At 40.1% G+C, this 21,172-nt stretch overlaps 1 protein-coding gene across 1 annotated transcript in view; it reads right to left on the reverse strand.

Moving 5' to 3' along the window:
* TBCD (tubulin folding cofactor D) overlaps positions 1-21,172 on the reverse strand; it is a 124,779-nt gene that overhangs the window by 17,103 nt on the left and 86,504 nt on the right. The window contains exons 24-33 of the mRNA XM_066565788.1: positions 19,642-19,673; positions 17,432-17,494; positions 16,938-17,014; positions 14,592-14,673; positions 10,854-10,972; positions 10,013-10,104; positions 8,999-9,139; positions 5,988-6,071; positions 4,503-4,661; positions 3,583-3,721 (exon numbers count right to left, since the gene is read on the reverse strand). Coding sequence (XP_066421885.1) covers positions 3,583-3,721; positions 4,503-4,661; positions 5,988-6,071; positions 8,999-9,139; positions 10,013-10,104; positions 10,854-10,972; positions 14,592-14,673; positions 16,938-17,014; positions 17,432-17,494; positions 19,642-19,673 — 988 coding nt within the window. The remainder of the gene's footprint in view (positions 1-3,582; positions 3,722-4,502; positions 4,662-5,987; positions 6,072-8,998; positions 9,140-10,012; positions 10,105-10,853; positions 10,973-14,591; positions 14,674-16,937; positions 17,015-17,431; positions 17,495-19,641; positions 19,674-21,172) is intronic.

Below are 21,172 nucleotides of genomic sequence, written 5' to 3' on the forward strand. Positions count from 1 at the left end.
CACTTTAAAATGCAATTTTCATTCTTTAGGGGGAAAGGGAATCACAGGACATTCTGTGCTTAAACAAAATTTAGAATGTAATGTAGTTCAACAGTAATGAAATTATATCAAAATTATATCCTGGCTCCTGCAACTGCAGGGTTTGTGCACTGGAGAAAGACCAGCATTGTACATCTGATCTCCACAGACTGAGGGGTTTTATGCAGCCATAAGAAATATGCATCACTGTGGGCCAGATGTATAATTAGGAGATTCTTTTACACAGAGAAAGTGCCCTTTGAACCATGGTGATGGAGCAGAGTGCCAAATCCCACAGGGAATGACATCTTCTGTTTTTCCAGATTACTTCCAAGGCTTGAGCTACAATTCTTCCAGCAGCCCCACTGCCACCACAACACTTCAGAGACCCCACATGGCTCATTCCAGAAAATCTCTTTAAAAAGCCAAACAAAGAACTACTCTTGCTAAATATACTGCAGAGCAATTTTAGCTGCAGCCAAACTGCCCCTGACCACGGAGTTACAACAGAGCCTTTCTCCTGTGGATTCCCTGGGATGACTAAAAGACAAACTGACATTTGAACTCAGATTGTCCTGCAGGATATGCAAGAATCTTCTTTCTGACTTCCATGTCCACGTGTCTATGTGCACAGATATTTTTGAAGTGAGAGGGAAGAGAGTCACAAGAATACACCTATCACTGCAAGAACACATATTCCAATAATCTTTTTCCCCCATCCACAATTTTAAAAAGCTGCTTCTTTCATATGCATTTAATAGGATCATTCTTAAAATTGTCTATCAATGTTTTAAATCAGTCTCTGGATATTGAGCAAAGAATGCTACAGATTTTGACAGAGTAGTTTGAATACCAGTCATTGTAAAACACATCAATTCTAATTTCTATATCACATTTTAGATATTAAAAGTAATTCACCACACACATACACTCCCAAGTGTAAGTGCCCAACCTTGCCTTTCTAGCTGACTCAAGAGAGAATTAGCTCATCTTCTTTCTAAAGCCCTGGGGAATAATTTAGCCTTTATGTTAAAGAAAACTGGAGGGTCACAGAAAAGTGAACATTTCACAATCACAGTTTGAGAACACTGCAGAAGGTTTCCCTTAACACACTGTCAGATGGTAACAAGGGAAGGGAGCTGCATGTAACTGAACTGTTCCAACTTTTCATAACTAAATGCAACCAGGAGTTTAAAAAAAATTAAAATATTGAATAAGAATTTTCCTCTGACCCCAGCTAGCAGCCAAAATGTCTGTTTCTCCAAAACTTTCCTCCTTTTTTTACTTAGACAAATAACTTTGGTTTTGGTGGAGCCTCCTATAATTAACTGTGCTTGACTGAAAGCTGAATTTCATGCGCATGTTTGCTATTAAAGAAATCTGTTAAGAGTTACATTGTCTATCTGATAATTACTGTCACAAACCAACACACACATGTTTCCAAAGTTCTAAAATAGCCCTTGCCATATAATTAGTTGCCATTTTAGAAACATCCAAATGCTCAGAATTGGTTTAAACACAAGAGACTTCACAGACACTGAATTCCCTGCTCCAGGGAGCCCAAAGGCTCAGAGACATCTCTTGATCCCAAGAGCAGAACCCACAGCACCAGGCAAAAATAAAAATCTCTTGGGCAAGTTGTGGCTGAGCAGGGGAAGGCATGGGAGACAAGCTCCAGGTGATTTTAACTCCTTCTTGCTGTGACCCAGCAGGAGCTGCTCCCCCCTTCACAAAATTCTGTTTCCCAGCACTTTTCTACTGGTTTTCTTAATTTGAGATGGAAATCTTAATTAGAAACACTCTTAACCACTGTTGGGGTGTTGACTCGCAGCCTCCTCCTCTTGTTACAGGCCCACTGGGATTTAAAGGCTTAACTGACAGTCCAAAATATTCTGTTACTGCCTGATATTCCTCTGTGGTGTCATATTGAACCATGTCCTTACCCCCAAAATTGTCTTTATATTTTACATCTTTGGCTACAACAAATCAAAAAACATTATAAGCCAAATATCTGGAAACCAAGAATTCTGAAACTACCAGTGCAAGTTGTAATAAAAGGACAGAAGGATACACTAAAATTAAAAGAAAGTAGGGAAAAATTTGGCAGCAGAGCAGACTGCCAAAGTCAGTGATAAAGAGGTTGTTCATGCCAGAAGAATGAAATAAGGATTGCAAAGCTCAGAGGATTTAGACAGACATCTGAATGATATTTCTTTGTAATGGAACTTCTGACATCTCACTAGTATTTTAGTAGAAAAGGTATAAAAAATAATTAAGAAAAGAAACCTGTGCATACTGTTAACACCTACTGACCACTACCAGTTACCACCTTGCATCAGGTGACAAAGGAACTGGCTTTCACCTCACTGGGGAGAGCAATCCCCTTGCACTGAGCTGAGGGGCTCTGCTCCCGATCCCAGCTGGGACAGTCAGCACAGGGCTGGGATTTGTGGGCCTGGAACTTTCAGGTCCTGTCCAGGAGAGGACAAACAAAGCTCCCTCACTCCCTGTTCCCTGCACACTCAGCCTTTGGAGCTCTGGATGCTGAGAATTTTACACTTTCTGTGCTGACAGACTCTGACTCCCAGGAGAGCACTGCATTTGACCTGAGGCCTTGGAGAAGGCTTCCTTGTTCTTCTTCATGGGTTTGGGTGGTATTTTGTAATTGGACAGAAAAGTCCTCATTGTGGACTTTGAGTGATCAGTTATTGGCTTAAAAGTGAAAATCATTTAGGTGTCATTTCTTAACTGGATAGTTTAGCCTTAAAAGACCTTGCAACAAGTGATAGTTATCCATTTTTCTGCCTTGTTAATGAAAGACTGCAGAACTGCAGTAAAAAATCAGCTAAGCCTGAACATGAACTATTGTCTCAAGTGCCTTCAACCCAACCCTGACAAAGGCAGAAAAAAGAAGCCGAAAACCAGCAGAGAGCAAGTGAAGAGAATGACACTTTAAAAGGAAAGCCAAGAAGGGCACTGGGTGTGCAAGCAGTGGTCTCCCATCACCAGTGACTCAACAGCTGATCCAAGGACAGACCTGTCCCAGGAAAGGCCAGCACACCCTGCCAGCACTGATGATGCTGGTGATCAGCAGCCTCACACACAGGGCTGAGGATCACAGCAGGCTGAGGATCCCCCAAGCACACACAGAGCTGACAGACCCTGACTCCCAGGAGAGCACTGCATTTGACCTGAGGCCCTGGAGAAGGCTTCCTTGTTCTTGGGTGGTATTTTGTAATTGGAGAGAAAAGTCCTCATTGTGGACATTGAGCAATTAGTTTTTGGGTTAAAAGTGAAAATAATTTAGGTGTCATTTCTTATTTGGACAGTTTAGCCTTAAGAGACCTTGCAACAAGTGACAGTTATCCATTTTTGTGCCTTGTTAATGAACTGCAGTAAAAATCACCTAAGCCTGAGCATGAACTATTGTCTCAAGTGCCTTCAACCCCGACCTCGACAGAGGCAGAAAAAAGAAGCCGAAAGCCAGCAGAGAGCAAGTGAAGAGAATGACACATAAAAGGGAAGCCAAGAAGGGCACTGTGTGTGCAGGCAGAGGTGTCTCACCGTGGTCTCTGTGAGCCCCCCCACGGACACAGAGAGCCCCAGCAGCACGTGGTACTGGTAGGCTGGCAGCCCCAGCAGCTGCGTGATCCGAGGGAACGCTTCCGACGCCGCGTTCCAGTTCAGCGTCTCCTTCTCCCACCTGAAAGGGGAAGGGAAAGAATCATCCTGGGTGGGTGCACTGCTTTTCTCCTCCCCACATTGCTCCTCCACACCAGGGAGGAAGGTGTGTGAATTACCTAAGTGTCAAATCAAAGACTGGTCTTTGAGCACATTGGGTAAATACAAATCAAAGCTTCAGCCACTGCCAGTGAAGTGCAGGAATCTCCAAATCCTTGTTCTGATCCAGGGAAGATCTGAACTGCACTTTCCTTCCCCCAGGCACTTCTGCCTACATTCACAAAACAAGTTTCTTTCTGCAGTTTCATTCTGTGCTCTCTCCCACCACCAGCTACTCAAGGACAGACCTGTCCCAGGAAAGGCCAGCACACCCTGCCAGCACTGATGATGCTGGTGATCAGCAGCCTCACAGACAGAGCAGAGGATCCCAGCAGGCTGAGGATCCCCCAAACACAGAGCTGGATGTTCCTCACACCCAGCAGGTATCATAATCACCACTCAGGAATGAGTTCCTCTCACTCTTGCTTTAACTAGAAAGTCCATCTTGGAAAACTACTGGAACTAGAGCTTGGTTAAAACAATACAACTCATTAAAAACTATCATTATGACCAATGTTTTCCAGTTCAGGAAAAAAATATGTTCATGCATATTCATAGGGCAATTTAGTGAAATCCTGACAACACCAAATATTCCTCCATACACATACTGGCCATAAAAATTACATCAGGTTGCTTGCTTTAGGTGAAACTGTATGCATTTATCTTTTACTTTCATTGGTTTAGGACATTTTTCAATACCTTACCTTGGAAATATCCTCTCTAGCTCTTCTCTGTGAGGGATGTGTGGAACTGGAGGATGGTCAAAGTGCAAAAGAGTAAGGAACACAGATCCTGCATGAGCTCGGAATTTATCTATTTTTTCAGCTGACTGTTGAGCCAACCAGCACATAATCTGCTTGCAGCTATAAAGAAGAAAACAATTAATCAGAAAATTTAGGCAGTAGAATGTGTATTTAGATTTAAATGGTTTCAATTAAATGAATAAGAATGATCCTGCTAGGAAAGTATTCTGGTTTAACTCTTCAGAATGAACACACAAGTGATTTAGGACACCCAGATGGTGATAGAATCACGAGGCTTTATCTTCCACAGATCAATCAACCAAAAACCAGCATGACATTAATATTACAGAATATTTTATCCACTTTTTACACATACTGCCCCACCCTTCACCCAAAAAGATAACAAAGTGATTGATGGCCTGGCTGAACTGCTACATTTCAGATGGAAATAGAGCAGAACTTTGAGAAAAGCACATTTTGAAGTAGAAAACTGCCCATATAACAGAGGACAAGGTCTCTCCTCCATCTCATATATCCCAAGTAAATCACTTCAATTCTGGCTAGTTTTTAACAACATCTTATTTGGTTTATGCTCACAACTAAACTCACATCTACAAAATTGTGTCCCATAAGGCCCTTAACCCTTCAGAAAGGGCCACTAATGACAGTAAAACCAGCTACAATTCCTTCAGTTACACCAAGGCCCAGAATATTTCCAAAAGGGGATCCAGCTGGCAGGAATGCTTTTCTCAGTTCCATGTGGATAATCTGTGAATAAAACAGCTGAACAGGAGGAAGCCTCTGAAAATGGGCACTAGTGAGCAGTGTGTTCTTAGAGAAACCAGTACTTTCCTTCTAGGTGTCCTTCAGCATTTGGGGGTTTTTAATTAAATCCCAAACCATGTATATGTTCACCTAATCATTGGCCTACTCTGTGTACAAATCAATACCATGATTAGGAAAGTTTTACTGCAGCTTAAGCTATGTTTTAAAAATGGAACTTTATTATTAATTCTTTTATTATAGGAGCACCATATCATAAAATTAAAAATCAGGAGCTCAGTGTAAATTCTTTTTCTTTATTTCCTTACTAATAATTCTGCAAAGAAACGAATCCAAGCTCATTCTCACATCTGATCACATTCCAAATTAATGATCTGACACTCTGGATAAGCAGATTTGCTTTCTGTTTCAGTGAGCACTTTTGGGAAGCACCACAGAGGGGGCAGGTTTAGCCCAAATCCCACAGCTGTGCTGCATTTCCAAGGTGGGATTGCCACCCAGGCTCTCCCAACAAGGTTTTCCCAGATGTAACATCTCCCCATCTGCAGGGGCTGGATGCACTTGTGTCAAAGCTCTGTCCCACTCAGTAAAGGAGGAGCACAGAGTGTCCTGCAGGGCTGGGTGGAGCTCCAGGAGACAAACACAGAGCAGAACACGACGTACATGCTGGCATTGATCAGCTCTGCCTCGTTCTGCACCAGCAGCAGGGTCACCTCCATCAGGCTGGTCATGGCGGCCTCGCGCACCCTGTGGGGACACAGGCAGATCAGAGCAGCCTCAGCAGCACTCATTTCAATAAACACACCTTCCATTCCCTCAGCTGGGTGAAGACACCAGCACAAAGTCCCAAGAACAAAAGCAATGACCTCTGAGAGCATCTCCCATACTTTGGGAGGACAAGGAGTGTCCCCCCAGTCCCATTCTGTGAAACAAAGCTCACTGAGGGTCCAACATTCATCCCTGCCTCACCAGCCTGGTTTCCATTCCAGCCAGATGCTACCAGGCTTATTCTTTATTTTAAGAAGGTTAAAACTGATAATGATTAGTAATGTTTCATGTGCAAGTAGATGTATTTAAACTTAAGTGCTCTGTCTGCTTGAAATTATTTTCTGAAAAGGCCAACTCACACTTTGACAGTCAGATGTTGAACACTGTCACATTCTTGTAAATTTTCAAGCTTAATATTTCCAACATTAGAAACAAGTTGTGACTCAGAGTGGCTTAAATCTCTATGCTAAGCAATAATTAATTTCATGAAAATTTTGACCAAAGTAACACTAAATTGGGCTTGAAGTGAGTCTTGTCTAGATAATGATCTTCTCCCTTCAAAATGCCTAAATATAATTTTTTTAAAAGTGTAATTTTAATTTTAAAAATCATCAATATGGCTGTTTTAAACCATGTCTTGTCAATCCATGGGTTTTTAAAAAACTGAAGACAAGGCCAATACTTCAGTGGGTGACATGACCCTGCACAAGACCAGGCCCAGCACGTTCACCACATTGCTAACTCAGAGTAATGTCATCCTTTCTCAGTAATAATTTTTTTAAAAAGGATAAAAAACTATTTGAAAAGACCCAGCAGACTTCTATGAGAAGAAATACTCCTCTTGCTGGTTTCCAAAACAACTTGAAAATAGTTGCAGGTGCAATCTAAAACTGGGTGGGACATTTGTTATAATGGTAAAAAAGGTAAATTACATCATTTTTTCCAAAGCAGCTTAAAACAAGTCTGGCAGTCTTTCATCAAGGTTATGTTTTACTAGTTTTTTGTATCATATCTGACTTAGATATTCATGTCTACCTCCTGTAGACAGATCAGACATGTCCCAGCAAACAATCTGTCAAAAGGAAGGTAAAGTTTGCATATGCAGAGTAAAGTTGGTGAAACTTTCCCACGACTCTATGAAAGAAAGACAAAAATTACACAAAAAAGACAAAGTCTCTCCAGAGAAACAGCATTTCTCTCCATATCTTTCCATCTTATTCCCTGGTTTAGAAGAAACAGAATAGAAAGCACTGATATTAGAGAGGCCACAGAACCTTCAGCAGCCAAGAGTTTGCCATGAGAAAGGATCCCCCTTCCCCCTCTGATTTACGTGTTTCTTAACTTGATTGTGGCTGGAATTGCCCAAAGAAGTTCAAAAAAAAAAAAAGTATCTGGTGCTCAAAGCACTTTTGAATCTGAACACAAATCTCTGTACCCTGAGATAATCCATGCAGTCCCAGACAGGTCAAATACATGCATTTTACCACTTCCTTACCATACAAAAGCACCATCATCTATCATCCACAGCTAAAAACAAGACTGATTCTTCATATCTAAAATAATCAGCCAAGGCTGATTCTTCATCTCTAAAAGCAACATATACCTGCACATTTCAAATTAAAATTATGGATTCAGACAATAAAATGAAGCGGCCTTTTCAAAACCAGCATTTTACTCAAAATCAACTGCTAATAAATAAAAGACAATTAAAATTACTCTATCACATTTATTTACAGAGTTCATGGCTTCTCTCTACTGGGTGTTACTGCCCTGAGGCTTCCACACAGCATCAAAAGTATTTTAAATCTGCAGATACTGGACTTGTTCCTGAATTAGGATAATTTAATGTTTTTTATTAACAAGTCCTACTTCAGGCTGGGCATGTTTTGCTCATAAACAGGTGCAGAAAAGCATCCTGACAGGAGAATGTTTGGTTTGTAAGACCCATATTCCTGTGCTGTGTAATTCTACAGGATGGCATGAATAACATGAACTCTTCATGATCTCTCTCATTCAAAGCTCAGGAACTTCCAATCAGTAAATGCTGACACATCCCCAATTAGAGCTTTGGAAATGAAACACAAACCCAAAGAAGGACACGAGCCTCTACAGTCATGAAATTTGAAATTTGAAATCTGCCTTTCCAGATCACTGTCACTGAAGGAATACAGAGCATTCAGAGGAATGCAATGTCACACACTGAATCTTCTTTGTGTATTAGGGGGACCTTGAAGAATGCCATGAAAATAAGGCTGCTATAGACTTAGTATTACTAAGATCTTATTAATTTTATTAAGTTTACTAAATTTATTAATCTACCTATGCTACAGATTTCCCATCAGCAGACATATTCCTATAGATTTATGATTTATTCTTGCAGTTCCATATCTGAAATCATTGAAACCCTACACTTACAAAAGATTTGGTGATGCTGCAGCACAATTGAGAGTTTTTATCCCTCTCAACATGTTATGCAGCTGCTCCCTCTCCTGGCAAAAAATCCCCACAACAGCAACGTGCAGCAGGAGAGATCAGGCAGGACCAAATGTGTTGTTTCAAATAAAGAGAAATAATGCTTTAAATCCCTGTTTTGCAACTGAATACATTCCTGGTATTTACTAAGAAGAACTAATGCCACCCACAGAACCAGAAAAAAGTCTAAATTCAGTTTTGAACATATCAATCCCCATATTCCAAATTTTTGAGCAAGGACAACCAAAACTTGTCAGGCTTCACCTTTCACTTTCCACTTCTCTTCCTCTTGTGCATTCCTAATTCCTGCCTAGGCTCAAATCTCCAAAATCTCAAATCTCCAAAAGCTTGGAGCTCTTGTTTCTACGAGGTTTTAAAAACACATCAGCTTTTCATTGAACACCAAAGCTGGCCTGGATTTGCCCCCACCTTACCATCCTCCAACGTCGCCGCGGCTGTCGGTGGTGTAGTCGGTGACGCCGGTGAGCAGCGTGGCATAAATCTGATCAACGTTAGCCCTGCACACAAACTCCTGCTGGGATCCATCTCCCTTCACACCCACTGTCTGGCAAACCCTTCAAAATAAAGAGGAAAAGAAGGGATGGGAGGCAATTGAGAGCAAGCTTTGTTATGTTGGTTAATAAAATTGCGAACAGCTGTGATGTCCATTACAGATGGAATGAGGAATCTTTCTGTGCTGAATTTGACATCAGGAGCTCTGAGCAGTGTTTGGGTTCAAAGGAACACTGGAAAAGTTAAGATCTCAGCAGGGAATTAGGTTGCTTTACTTCCTTTACCTGTTTTTTCACATTAAACTCTCCTATAAAATGTAGAGGAAATCAAAGTACTCCAGAAAAGCTTTCAGATCTATAACACTACAAAAATGAACTTGCTTCAGTATCTGTCAGTCCCTGAACTCTCCTTAAAATGAAGTCACCAAGAAGTGCAAATGGCCAACACAATGTGCATTGAACCTGATATTAAACTTCTTTATCTTGAAGACACAGGGTTTTTAGCAGTGTAACAGTTTCAGAGCATAAAATATTAATGTACACTATTAACTGCACTGCGACATTCAACATAGAAAATATTGCTTTAAATAAAAGGCACAATTTCTTTAAATCAATTCAATCTTTTTAAGATTGTGGAAAAACCTATATTCTTCCTCCTCAGTAAAGCTCATTAAATTGCAGCCCATGAGAAAGGTAAACACTAAAATACACTCTAGGTAGTCAGTTAACTGATAAAAACCTGACAGCACTATCAGAGCTGAAGTCCAGAGTCAGGTGTGTGGTAATTACCTGAATTAAAAATAAACTGAGTAATGCATATGCAGTCAAGATGTGTGTAAGTGATTTTAAGACTCATGCTCCCAGCTCCCAGCAGAATGGAGAAAGCTTCTACAGAAAGATTTAAAATTAAGACACAAGCAGGGGTGAGAAACATACTTTGCAATTGCTATTAAGGCATCTCTCCTGGCTTCAGCAAAGCTCACATCTTCAGGGGAAATTATTGTAACTTTTTTTAGACCTTCCAAAACCTGAAAAAACACAAAGATTGAGATATATAAACCCAAAGAATTTTTTACTATATTAAATTTAGATATCATAGTAAAATGAGTTCAATCCTGTATGAAGGAACCAAGCAGGCAGCAGAGTTTGGATTGTCACCAGGAGAGGCCTGTAAGGTTTAACACAACATCATCAGAATATAACTCAGAAATTCATATGTATTTCTATCAGTTCTTCTTGTTTATGGGAACAATATATCTAAAAAATGTGAACAACAGGCTAAGTTTGCATCCTGTCTGGGGCAGGGTAACCTTATGGAAATACCATTTCTATGGTAGAATTGTGCCTAAGGGCAAAAAGGCCTCTGCTCTCTGCTGCAGCTTTTCAGATCCCCAAGGCACTTAGGCACAAGTTTCTACTAAAAGCTAAGATCTATATTCTAAATCTACATTTCTATTTCACTTTGTGGCTTCTCATATCTCAGTTTCTCCAGGGGTTTCAGTTCAATCCCTGTAGTAAATCTCTCTTCCCCTCTCTCTTCTCCCTTGCACCAATATCCCATAGCAAAGGGTTCATTCAGCCTCTGGCTTTCCATTAACACCACTAAAGCAGGACTAAACATTAATTATCAGAAACTATGGCAAACTCAATTCATGATGATTTTCTGTGCATTAGCATTCGAACCCCTTTGACAAAGACCTTTAATTATGATCATTATTATTAATTTGATTACTGTCACAGGTTTCACTCATTCACTCCAATGATCCTGTTTTCTCACCTGCTGGAGCCTGCCCTTCAGCAGAAATCTTGGAAGGGCCCCAAGAGCTCGTGAAAAGCCACAACGAATCATTTCCTCTGTGTTTTGTAGTTCTGAAACGTACTGTGTCACCAGCTCATCTGGAAAAAATACAATTGCAGAGTGAAAAGCAAGCACCACATCATTAGAATTTCATATTTGGCCAAGGAAAGAACATAAGGAAAATATCCCCTGAACAAAGCAGCTGGAACATTTTGTAATTTGCTAAACTAAAATGTTGAGTATCTTAATTTTCTACAGGAAAAGGATAAAAATTTTAAGATGTTCACTTTTACATGAATTAATACATATTTTCTGTCTAAAAATCTGACTTTGTATTTATACTAAGCCTATTACTTCAGAGAGAGAAAAGACAAACTTCTCAAAGAGTTATCAAGTTTTAGACATCCAACTAATAAGTATAAGCACAAATTTCTGGCTAAGCACAGGGGAGCAAGTTCTTTTTATATTTATAGGTCTCCATTTTCTATCATTGGGTGAGTGTTCTGTCTTAGGCAGGAGATCCCCAGGTTTGTAAATACCAGTTATTTTAACAGTTTTCCCTCAGAAAACTCCTGATTGGAGTCCTGCTTCAGCACACACACAGATCATAACTAAACAGTGAGATAATTTCAGATCATTTTTCATAAATGAAGTTGGGTGTTTTGTAGGAGAAAGCTCAGGAGGAAATTTTCCATTTGGTTCTGTGTGCTGGCACAGGACACAGTGGGGACAGTGACCCTACAAACAGCAGCAGAGTCAAAAGGCAAAAGAATAAACACAGAATAAACCCAGCTGGGCATGGAAAAAGGAGCCTCAGCAAACATGTAAAATTATATCAAGGAGAAAATGAGGGTGTATGGAAAAATAAAAATAGGAAAATTCAGGAACAGGTTCACATTGCTGCTGCAGCCTTTATCTCAGACTTACAGCCAATACTTCCTTTACCCAATTTTGCACATTAAACTCTCCTGTAAAATGCAGAGAAAACCAATGCACTCCAGAAAAGCTTCTCCAAGCCAGCTGCAATAAACACAGCTCTGATTCAGACAGGAGCAAGGTGGTCTCATAAATCCCCTTACTGCACAGACACTTTTTAATCCTCCAAGAAAAAGAACCAGAGATTCTGGGAAGATTACATAATTGTGCCAGTGCTTACTGTAATCTAAGGTTTGAATGGTTGAGCAATATTTGCTAGAGGAAGAAAGAAGAGTTGCCATAAGAAACTCCCCATTCATCATAATTCCTGACTGGTTTTTTAAACCCCAATGCAATGGACAGGCCCCAGCTTGTCCCTCCCATCAGCAGCCCAGCTCCCTGGCCAGAGGTGAGCAACACCTCCAGATAAGCACATTTATTTCAGACTTTCCAAACCACCAGGGTGTTAGGAGTCCTGAGGCCAGAGGAAGATGCAGTGTTTGCTGTGACAGCGAGATCTTGGACAGTGAGGCTGTGACAGTCTCCACTCTGAGTGATGCAAATTTAAAATTGACATTTTAGCCAAATGACACAGCAATGAGACAAAACCAGCTCTTTACTTATAACCACTCAGTAATTATGGTGGAAAGTGTAATGCAAATGTTAATATTCTTCTCAGAGCCTTCAGCTTCATAAACCAACAGGGCCTATGAAGTGTCTGCAATATTAATTCCACACAACCCACCCTGGAAGGATATTAAAAGAGAAAGTCAGCAAAACCAAACCAGAACACTCTAAGACAGGAAAACACTAAGAGAAGGTCCAAACAAACAGAGGGAAAAGTAGTGATTCAATAAAACTGCAGCCTTACAAGGACAGATTCAGAATGTCAATCTGCTAAAGCACCCTTGATTGGGGTTTTCATTTTAACCATCAAGCCACACTGAAACTCTGGTTCAATTTTACCAAAAGTTTTTGGTTTTTTCCCTAATGCCCTTGGTCATGTCCAGACCTGCTTTAACTGACTTATCTAAGGCACCTGCACTGTGCTGAATGTCTCCTGCTGCAGCTTCCACTCATGCCCACATCCATCACACACTCTGGGAGGACTTTTACTACTGGACTTAAATCCCACAACAGACAGGCATGAAATTTGTAAGTTTTATGGGTACAGAGAAAATAAACTGGTTTTTTGTTGTTTTTTGAAAGATGTTTGCATGTGTAATGCCACTTCTGTTATCATGTGTGGAGCAGGGTCCAGTGCAGCCAAGGCCAAATAAAAGGGTACTCAAGATAGAGCTGACCAGAGAGTTTTCTAGAACAGAAAAATTGTCAATTCACGATTCTACTTCAGAAAATCCCATGAGAAATTTTATCTGTATGTACAAATTTGAACCTAATTGTGTCCCTAGACCATCACAGCCACACTGCCATGGTCCCTCCAAGCACAAGGCAGATGAAAAATAAACCTCAAATCCAGGAAAAAAAACCATGAGGATTCTAAATGAATAAAGCAACAACACCTGCAGCCTGTACTTCCAGTAGATCCCTTCTCCTTCCTGACTTGGGCACCTGCCTGAGTTTTCCAGTTTCCACTTTTACAGAAACTTGAAACTTCATCCTTACATAAAATTTGCCCTGTCACCTTTTCAACTCGTTTTTAGTTTATTTGCTTTGACTCAGCATTGCCTCCTCCTGCCCAGCACATTCTGGTTTTACACATGAACCTTTCCTGAGCTTGTGGGGATTTTATCTGCCTTGGGACCAGATCACATCTTCCCATGCTGCCCACAAAGCATCTGGCAGGCAGGGCCAAACTCCAGCAGGCAATTCTGGAGTTTGGAGGGGGGTTTTGTTGTTTTTTTTGTCTGTTTGTTGTTTTGTTTTGGTTTGGGGTGTTCTTTTTGACAAAAATGTAAAGATTTAGCACTACATAAAGTATTTTTAAATCAGGATAGGCTGCTTTTATAGTTCAGCCCTAATGTCTTCGGGGCATGGAAAATACATATATGCTCAATATCAACATCATTTTGGGAACATCTCTAAGACAAATAAATAATAGGCATTTTGTTACCTGATTTAATAATGATAAGAAATAGAGAAAGAAATCAATATTTTATTAAGATAGGTCAGTTCGCTGTCATATTTAGAAAAACAAAAATATAAATGTTGTTATTCTGAAAATATTTATCTGTGCAACCCAGCAATTTGTCTCTGATGGACATGATACAATCTGATCCCTGAAAAGAAGACAGGTACAAGAAAAGCAGTATAAATAAAGATGCTGATTCATACAGCCCTAAGAGAAGTTTAAGCCTCCTTCTGTCCTGCTGATCCAAAAACAAACACATGCACATTTACCAGAACTCTGGCTGTCCTTTTCTATCCTTTCCTTATCCTTTAGCAATTCTCCTGTAAATCAGCCATGATCTCTGGCAGAGTTTATTAAAATAGGATGTGGAAAAGAATCACTTTGTTAAAACTTGGGATTTTAGAAATGCATAATCATTGGTTTTTTGTTTTACAGTATGGAACAGAAAAGTAAGATAAATTTGCCTCATTATTGTGGTACCTTCTGCTCATCTCCAGTCTAAAGCCAGCATTTATAGAGGAAATGAAACATTTCCTACAATTCCAGTTGTCATTTTTCAGACAACTTTCAGCTGCCAGTTATTTTTTCCTGAAGAATTTGAAGTTGTTTTAAACCCAGTGCTGCCCCTCCTTGCTCTGTTCAATCCCTCCAAAGTACAAGTTTTGTCCAGCCCAGCACTCTGTGCCTCTGTGTTAAACATGAATCATTACCCTGCAGAGCTGGATCAGCTTCTCCCCTCTCGTTGATGTAAAATTCATTGCACAGAGCAGCCAGTGCAGACACTGCAGACTCCTGCAACAAAGGCACAGAAATGCATTTAATCACTTCATATCTTAAAATTTTAAAGGAAAAATAAGGTGGATTTAAAAAAAAAAATCTTTTCAGGTACTGGCATTTTCTTTCTTGTTATTTCTTCCCAATAGTGATTTAGCAAGGAAACTTATGTAAGGAAAAACCAGATTTTATCTTATTCCTTCAATATGACCAGTAAGGTAAATTAGCATTTAAAACAAGAACAGTAATGTATGAAATGTATTTTCAGTTCAGATGAAAGACCTCCAGGATGACACAGCACCACAAAGCACACAAGTCATTATTCCACCTTATTTCATATATATCCATATACTGATGTCAGATTGACAGGAAACAAACCCTATTTCCCCAGGGAGCTACAGAAAGGAGACACAGAAAAGAACATGGGCTGAGGGTTATAAACAAAGAATCCCAAAGATCCAGAGTCACAGGCTTTGTGCCCTAATCTTAACTGGCTTAAAAAAGGATAAATGGTTGTGCATCATAACTGAGCCTCCTCATTTTTAGAGAAGTTTCAGTCACTGATACAGAACACAAAATAACTCAGCTGCTATTTCAGAAAGCACAGAATAGAATATGCAATAGAATACAATTTAATAGAATACATAACATAATAGAATTTATGTTATGTATTCTATTAAATGAATAGAATAGGCTGAACTATACTTTTCAGTTGATAATATAATGTTACCCAAAATTATAATAAATGTGAAAGCACACAAAAGCTATGGATTGTTCACTTCATGTTAACAGCAACAATATCTATTAACACTCATGTTCTCCAGGTACAAGAAATCTCAGCTGTAACACAGAAATCCTGCCCAGCTGATTCATTCTGCCCTCAAAGACACCTCAGACAAGTTCTCTATGCAAAACCAAGGAAAGCAAACCAGACTTTCCTAAAAATAAACTTTCCAGACTCACCTAAACAATATTCTATCTACCACAGGGATAACAGTAGCAAAATATGCAGAATTATCCAACTGCTGTAGATCAGGGACCTTTAAAGGCCAAATTATCCAAGCTCTGCCATGGGCAGGGATGCCTGGGACCAGACCAGACTGCTCAGATATTTCACTTTCTAAATGAAATGGTTTTCACCTTAAATGTAGGAAGTTAAACTGGAAGAGAATACTGTATGATAGGAAAAAAAAGATTACTTTGCAACATCTTAAGCATTGCCCTTACAATTATTTCTCTCTAAAACAGAAGCAGAAATAAGTGAGAATTGCCATTTACTTTGTTTGGCTTTAGGTGATGTTTACCAAACAAGTTAAAATTCTCTATGGCCTATAATTAATTCTTTTTAAGCTTTTAATTTAGAAGTTCCAGTTATAAGACATAGCAGCACTTTGAATAAAATGTTAATACCAAAAGAATATCCTAAGAATTCAAATTTCTTTTTTAAATTTCCTTCAGTAATTTGGATATAACTCCATTCTCCTCTGTCTCCCAAGGAAAGCTTTAAAAGATGAGGTGTGAGATACCTGGAATGTCTTTTTATCTTATTACTAACACCTAACACAATGAACAGGGTGTGTTAAATTCAGATTGGCTGTAAGCTCTAGCAGGGCAGACAGAAATTGCCTTTATAATTCAGCAGAGATCAAACTGCCATGGGATTTCTTGGGAAAATTAAGGTGAATAACTGGAGGTGTTAAGATGGTGTAAATAAAACAGCATGAGGCACATCCATCAATGGATTTAATATTCAGAATCAGAGCACTCTGAGAGCACAGAAAAAGGATTTGCAGCAGAGTTTGATGGAAAATTTAAGCTGCTTGTCCTGAATAACTCTGGTAACTCACAGCAAAGCTCACAGGGTACCTGTGGACATCATCCAGAGTATTGTTAATTGTCACTAGAGTTCTCTGAAACCACATATATTACAGATACACCAAAACAGAAGCAAAACACCCTCTAAATAAAACCACAGAGCCACAGGGAGCAGCTTCCAGCACCATCACCCTGTCCAGAAGTACAGACAGGAACAACCATTGGGATAACTGCTCAAGTATTAATCAGAAAGGCCCACTGGAATCTGGAGGAATTCAAAATACACTTTTATAAAAATACCCCTTCTCACACATCTAAGAAATATGCATTCAAGAACCAATAAGATGCCATGGATATTCCACCAAAGGAAAGCAAAAGTTTCTAATTTTGTATTTCTAATTTCTAATTTCTAAAATTTCTAATTTTGTATTTCATGTGACCACGTGAAGGAGGAGAAATTCTTGTACCTTTATATGCTGTCGTGCAGCACTGGAAACAAGAGTGAGATGTCTTAGGCTGTCATTTATCAACCACTGCCAACCTCCTGCAACAGCAAGGAACACAAACAGCTTGAACTTTTCTTACTTTCTGAACTTCAATATTCTCTATTTAATTTTTCCACAGACCAGCAACTACACAGATCAACCTGTATCCTTGGTTTTCCAACCTGAACAAGGCTGTGACTCCCAGTAGAGGTGCTCCAGTCTGAATTACCATGTCCACAGTGACCCCCCCATGCCTGGTGATGCTGAGGACTGCACATTTTATTTATTGTCAACAGCTAAAAACCAAATCTTCAAATTGCATCAGCATCTGCTGCAGTATTTGTCTATATTTTTGGAATTTTTTAAAATGTGTTAGACCAGCTGACCCCATTAATTTTGAAATGCATTGTTTCTTAATGCTTTAATTTAGTGAATAGTTACCATAGTCATGGAAGGTTATTTAAAATAGGACTCACCGATTATTGGATCTCCTCTAAATGGCATTTTTGATAGTGACAACTTCTCAATTAAAGTGCAGACTGTAAGAAAGTAAGTTTGATAACAAGATCAATACCTCCCAGAAAAGAGAAATTATAGCGATTTTGAAGAGACAAGCACAGGAAGTTACATCAGCATTAATTTTAAGAATATTTGCAAATAGATATTCAAACTAAGGGAAATTAAAAACTGGAAGGAAATGACATTTGCACAGAAATCACTACGATGCAGTAACTGTCTTCTGACATGAGTTACTCCCATCAGTTCTGCAAATCCCTTGTTTGGGGGGACGTTTTCCCCCTCTGCCATTCAAGGTGTGCACACACATATCAGCCCCTTTTTTTGTTCTACAGCCTAGAAATGGCAGTGCAGCATCATTGACAGTAAACAACTGAGACAAGGAAAATACTACAGCCACTAAAAACTATTCAAATATACATGACAGGTTTTCCTACCTCTTATTCACATTGTTTTTGAACCTCCAAGGAGTGGCATTTGTTCACTGCACACAGCTGGGAGCTATGAAACTGGATGCAACTTTATTTCCTTTGATACTTGGAATATATGAGCACATCCTTTTCATAATAAAGCCCTTATTATTTTTAATCTATGAACTTATTAGAGTTCTAATGCTTACAAACCCACTTTGAGAATTGTATTTTTTTAAAAGGTTTTGAGGCTTTTTTGGGGAATGGAGATTAGCACAGTAAACACTGCAAATTTCATCTATGAACTTAAGAGAGTTGTACTGCTTACAAACCCACTTTGAGAATTATATTTTTTTAAAATGTTTTGAGGCTTTTTTGGGGAATGGAGATTAGCACAGTAAACACTGCAAATTTTCTGTCCAACAGATTGAATGTATTGCTCAAATGAACACTTAGCACTGAGGGAATACCATTATCTTTCACCTCCTGAGGTTCAGCTCAAATAAATGAGATTGGTCCAGCTCCATGTCACTGCCTGGCTGCCTTAGGGTTGGTGGAGAGGAGAGAAAGGACAGAAGAAGGTGCAATATAAAATAATGCCATTGTTTTGTTTTCCTCTCCTCCCACAACCTGATTTTTGACTCTTCCTCTGGGCTCTGTACACAGCTCATCACCTCCATTTATAATCACCTTACTGGGCTCCAAATCTACTCCTGAACTCACTCCTCACCATGGCAATGCCACACAGAATCCTCTCAGTACCATGTCAGCTTCTCTGTGCTAATATTTATTCACAGGCAAGTGCAATGTGACTAAACCCAAGTCTCTTGGGGTTCCTCCTTACTCTCTGCACTTCTTTGTGCTCTCTTGTGGTTGAGACCATCATCTTCATTAGACATGCAGGCAATTTGTGGAACATTTTCAATTCTTCTCTCATTCCACCTACACACTCCTATCATGCCAAAATACTGCCATTTGTATTTCTCCAAAACCATAAAACGTTCAGCTGCTTAAAAGCTAAAACATATCACAAAAACCTATTCCTTCAGCTCGCATTTTTGTGTCAAATCTCACTCAAATCCCCCTTCTCTTCCACCTCAGTGCTGGAGCTGTTTCACCCACGAGGTCTGGATGGTTTCAGACCTTCCAAGCTGGAATCTGCTCTGCAGCACCTCCTTCATTCAGCTCACAAGCAGGAAACCAAGTTGGCATCATTTCCTCATCCACCCAGCCTACCTCTTCCTGCAACACCCTTCCTTTTTTCAGCTCACAACCATCTTCCAAATCCATCTTTCCTGTGGTGCCACACTCCCCACTGACTGTTGTTTATATGGTCTTTGTGCTTCACTTCTGTGCACACATGTGTTATGATAAAATCATGATTTCCACCATGGCTTCTGTCTAAAAGTGCAGATTGTATCTTTTCTGGAGAGGAATGGAGTAAATCACTGAAAGAAGACAGTTCAACCCTGAAAAAACTCCACTGTGTGCAAGAGCAGAAGGACACAGTGTGACACAGAGCCCAGAACCATCTCCAGCTCTTACACAGAGTTATTCCAAGTGCATTGGTTATTATTGACACCCCATGTCCTGCTGCACCCATCTGATGTTTGGCCTCCAAAGTTCATCTTTTCTTAATTACTGTGCAGACTTCACTTACACATTCAACACAGCACACGCAAAACAAACTGGAAACACAACAACAACAGCCAAACTCCTCCGAGCCCCTCAGGGGCTGTCCCAGCCCAGCCTGTACTTACCAGCTGGTCTCATCAGCTCTCCACCTAAACCCCTGCAAAGCAGAAACAGCCTTCAGAGATCAACCACCACAGGCAACCTGTGCACACTGCCCATTGTGAGGCAAAAAGCACCTCAAGAGCATTTCAGAATGAAAGCAGAGCACAAAATACCCACAGTTTTGTGTTCCATCAACTCTGCTTCCTTTTAAACCAACTTTTCTTGACTTCAGCATGATTATACAAACCTCTCCTGAATATTAAGATTTGTTCTTGCAAAAATGCACTCCCAGTCTTCCTAATCTTTAATGTGAATAACAAAAAGACTGTCAAGTTCATTTTGTTTTCTTTTCACTTGCCTCAAGAACATTCCAAACCCATGAGATTGGCCAAAGGACTTTCCAGTCATGCAGTCTCTACCAGCTTCTGATTTCCACAAATGAAAAGGAACTACATGCAATTTTTAAATAAAATCATCATCTCTGTAAAACTAAGTAGAAACTTCCCTTCCCAGTTCCCATTTTCACATATGTTAACTGGTTTTCTCTCCTGGTGAGATTTACCACCCTTCTCCTTTCCTGCTCAAGCCCCTCCCAGGTGATTTTGTGTTTATCACCACAGGAAACACATCAGCAAAGGGAGAGAAACAAATGGCTCAAGCTACTTCAGACCCTCCTGGGGTAAAGCTGTGTTCCTCAAGGATGGTTTCACCAGCTCAGACCTCAGCCCAGTTCCTCTGTCTGAACAGGAGCCTGGCCAGTAACAGCACTGGGAGGAGAAAATCTGAACTGGGCAGAAAGTGGGGAGAGGGAAAATCATCCTGGAAACGGCAGGGGCTGTTTGCACTCTTTGGCTTCTCCTGACCCCAGTGAGCAGAGTGTGCTGCTTGCCTGGATCCCCAGCCCCAAGGCAACGCCTGAGGTGTTTCCTCAGTGTCACCTCTGTGGCTTCACTGCTCCACTTTGTGAACCTTTGACCTCCCCTTCCTTTGGATATTTCCTCCCTTGACTCCTCATTGTCTGCCTTCACTTCTGCTGGAATATTTCCTCCCTGAGGTGTGCCAAACCCTTAGTCACCTGTTTGCATGTCCATGCTCGGGCAGAAACTCCCAGCAAGGGCAGCAACAACAAAAACCTGTTTATTTGCTTGTTGTTTTTTGTTTATTTTAAACATTTTCTTCCCTCCTCTCCTCCTCCCTCCCCACAATAAAATTAGTAGCTGTGCTCAGAAGGCCAGGTTAGCAATCCTAACAGCTCTTACAACTTTGTTCTCCAGTTCATCCCTTTGCATGAGCTTCAAAAGCCTGAACATTTTAAACAGGTTTTTCCATTCCACATGAGGAGGTCCCTTCTGTAATATGCTCTGGGTTTCTGACTGCTCAACAATTTCATTGGTGTTTCAGGGAACACAGAGATGCCAACTCCACAATATTCTCATTTGCCATGGGTCAGCACTTCCTTTAATTGAGAAACTTTTGCTTTCCACAATCAATATAGATTAGGCTTAATTTAATAATCCCAGCTCAGTTTATCATTGTAGGAAGCAAGCAGAGATT

The sequence above is a fragment of the Molothrus aeneus genome, chromosome 25 (assembly GCF_037042795.1).
Source record: "Molothrus aeneus isolate 106 chromosome 25, BPBGC_Maene_1.0, whole genome shotgun sequence".
Taxonomy (NCBI): domain Eukaryota; kingdom Metazoa; phylum Chordata; class Aves; order Passeriformes; family Icteridae; genus Molothrus; species Molothrus aeneus.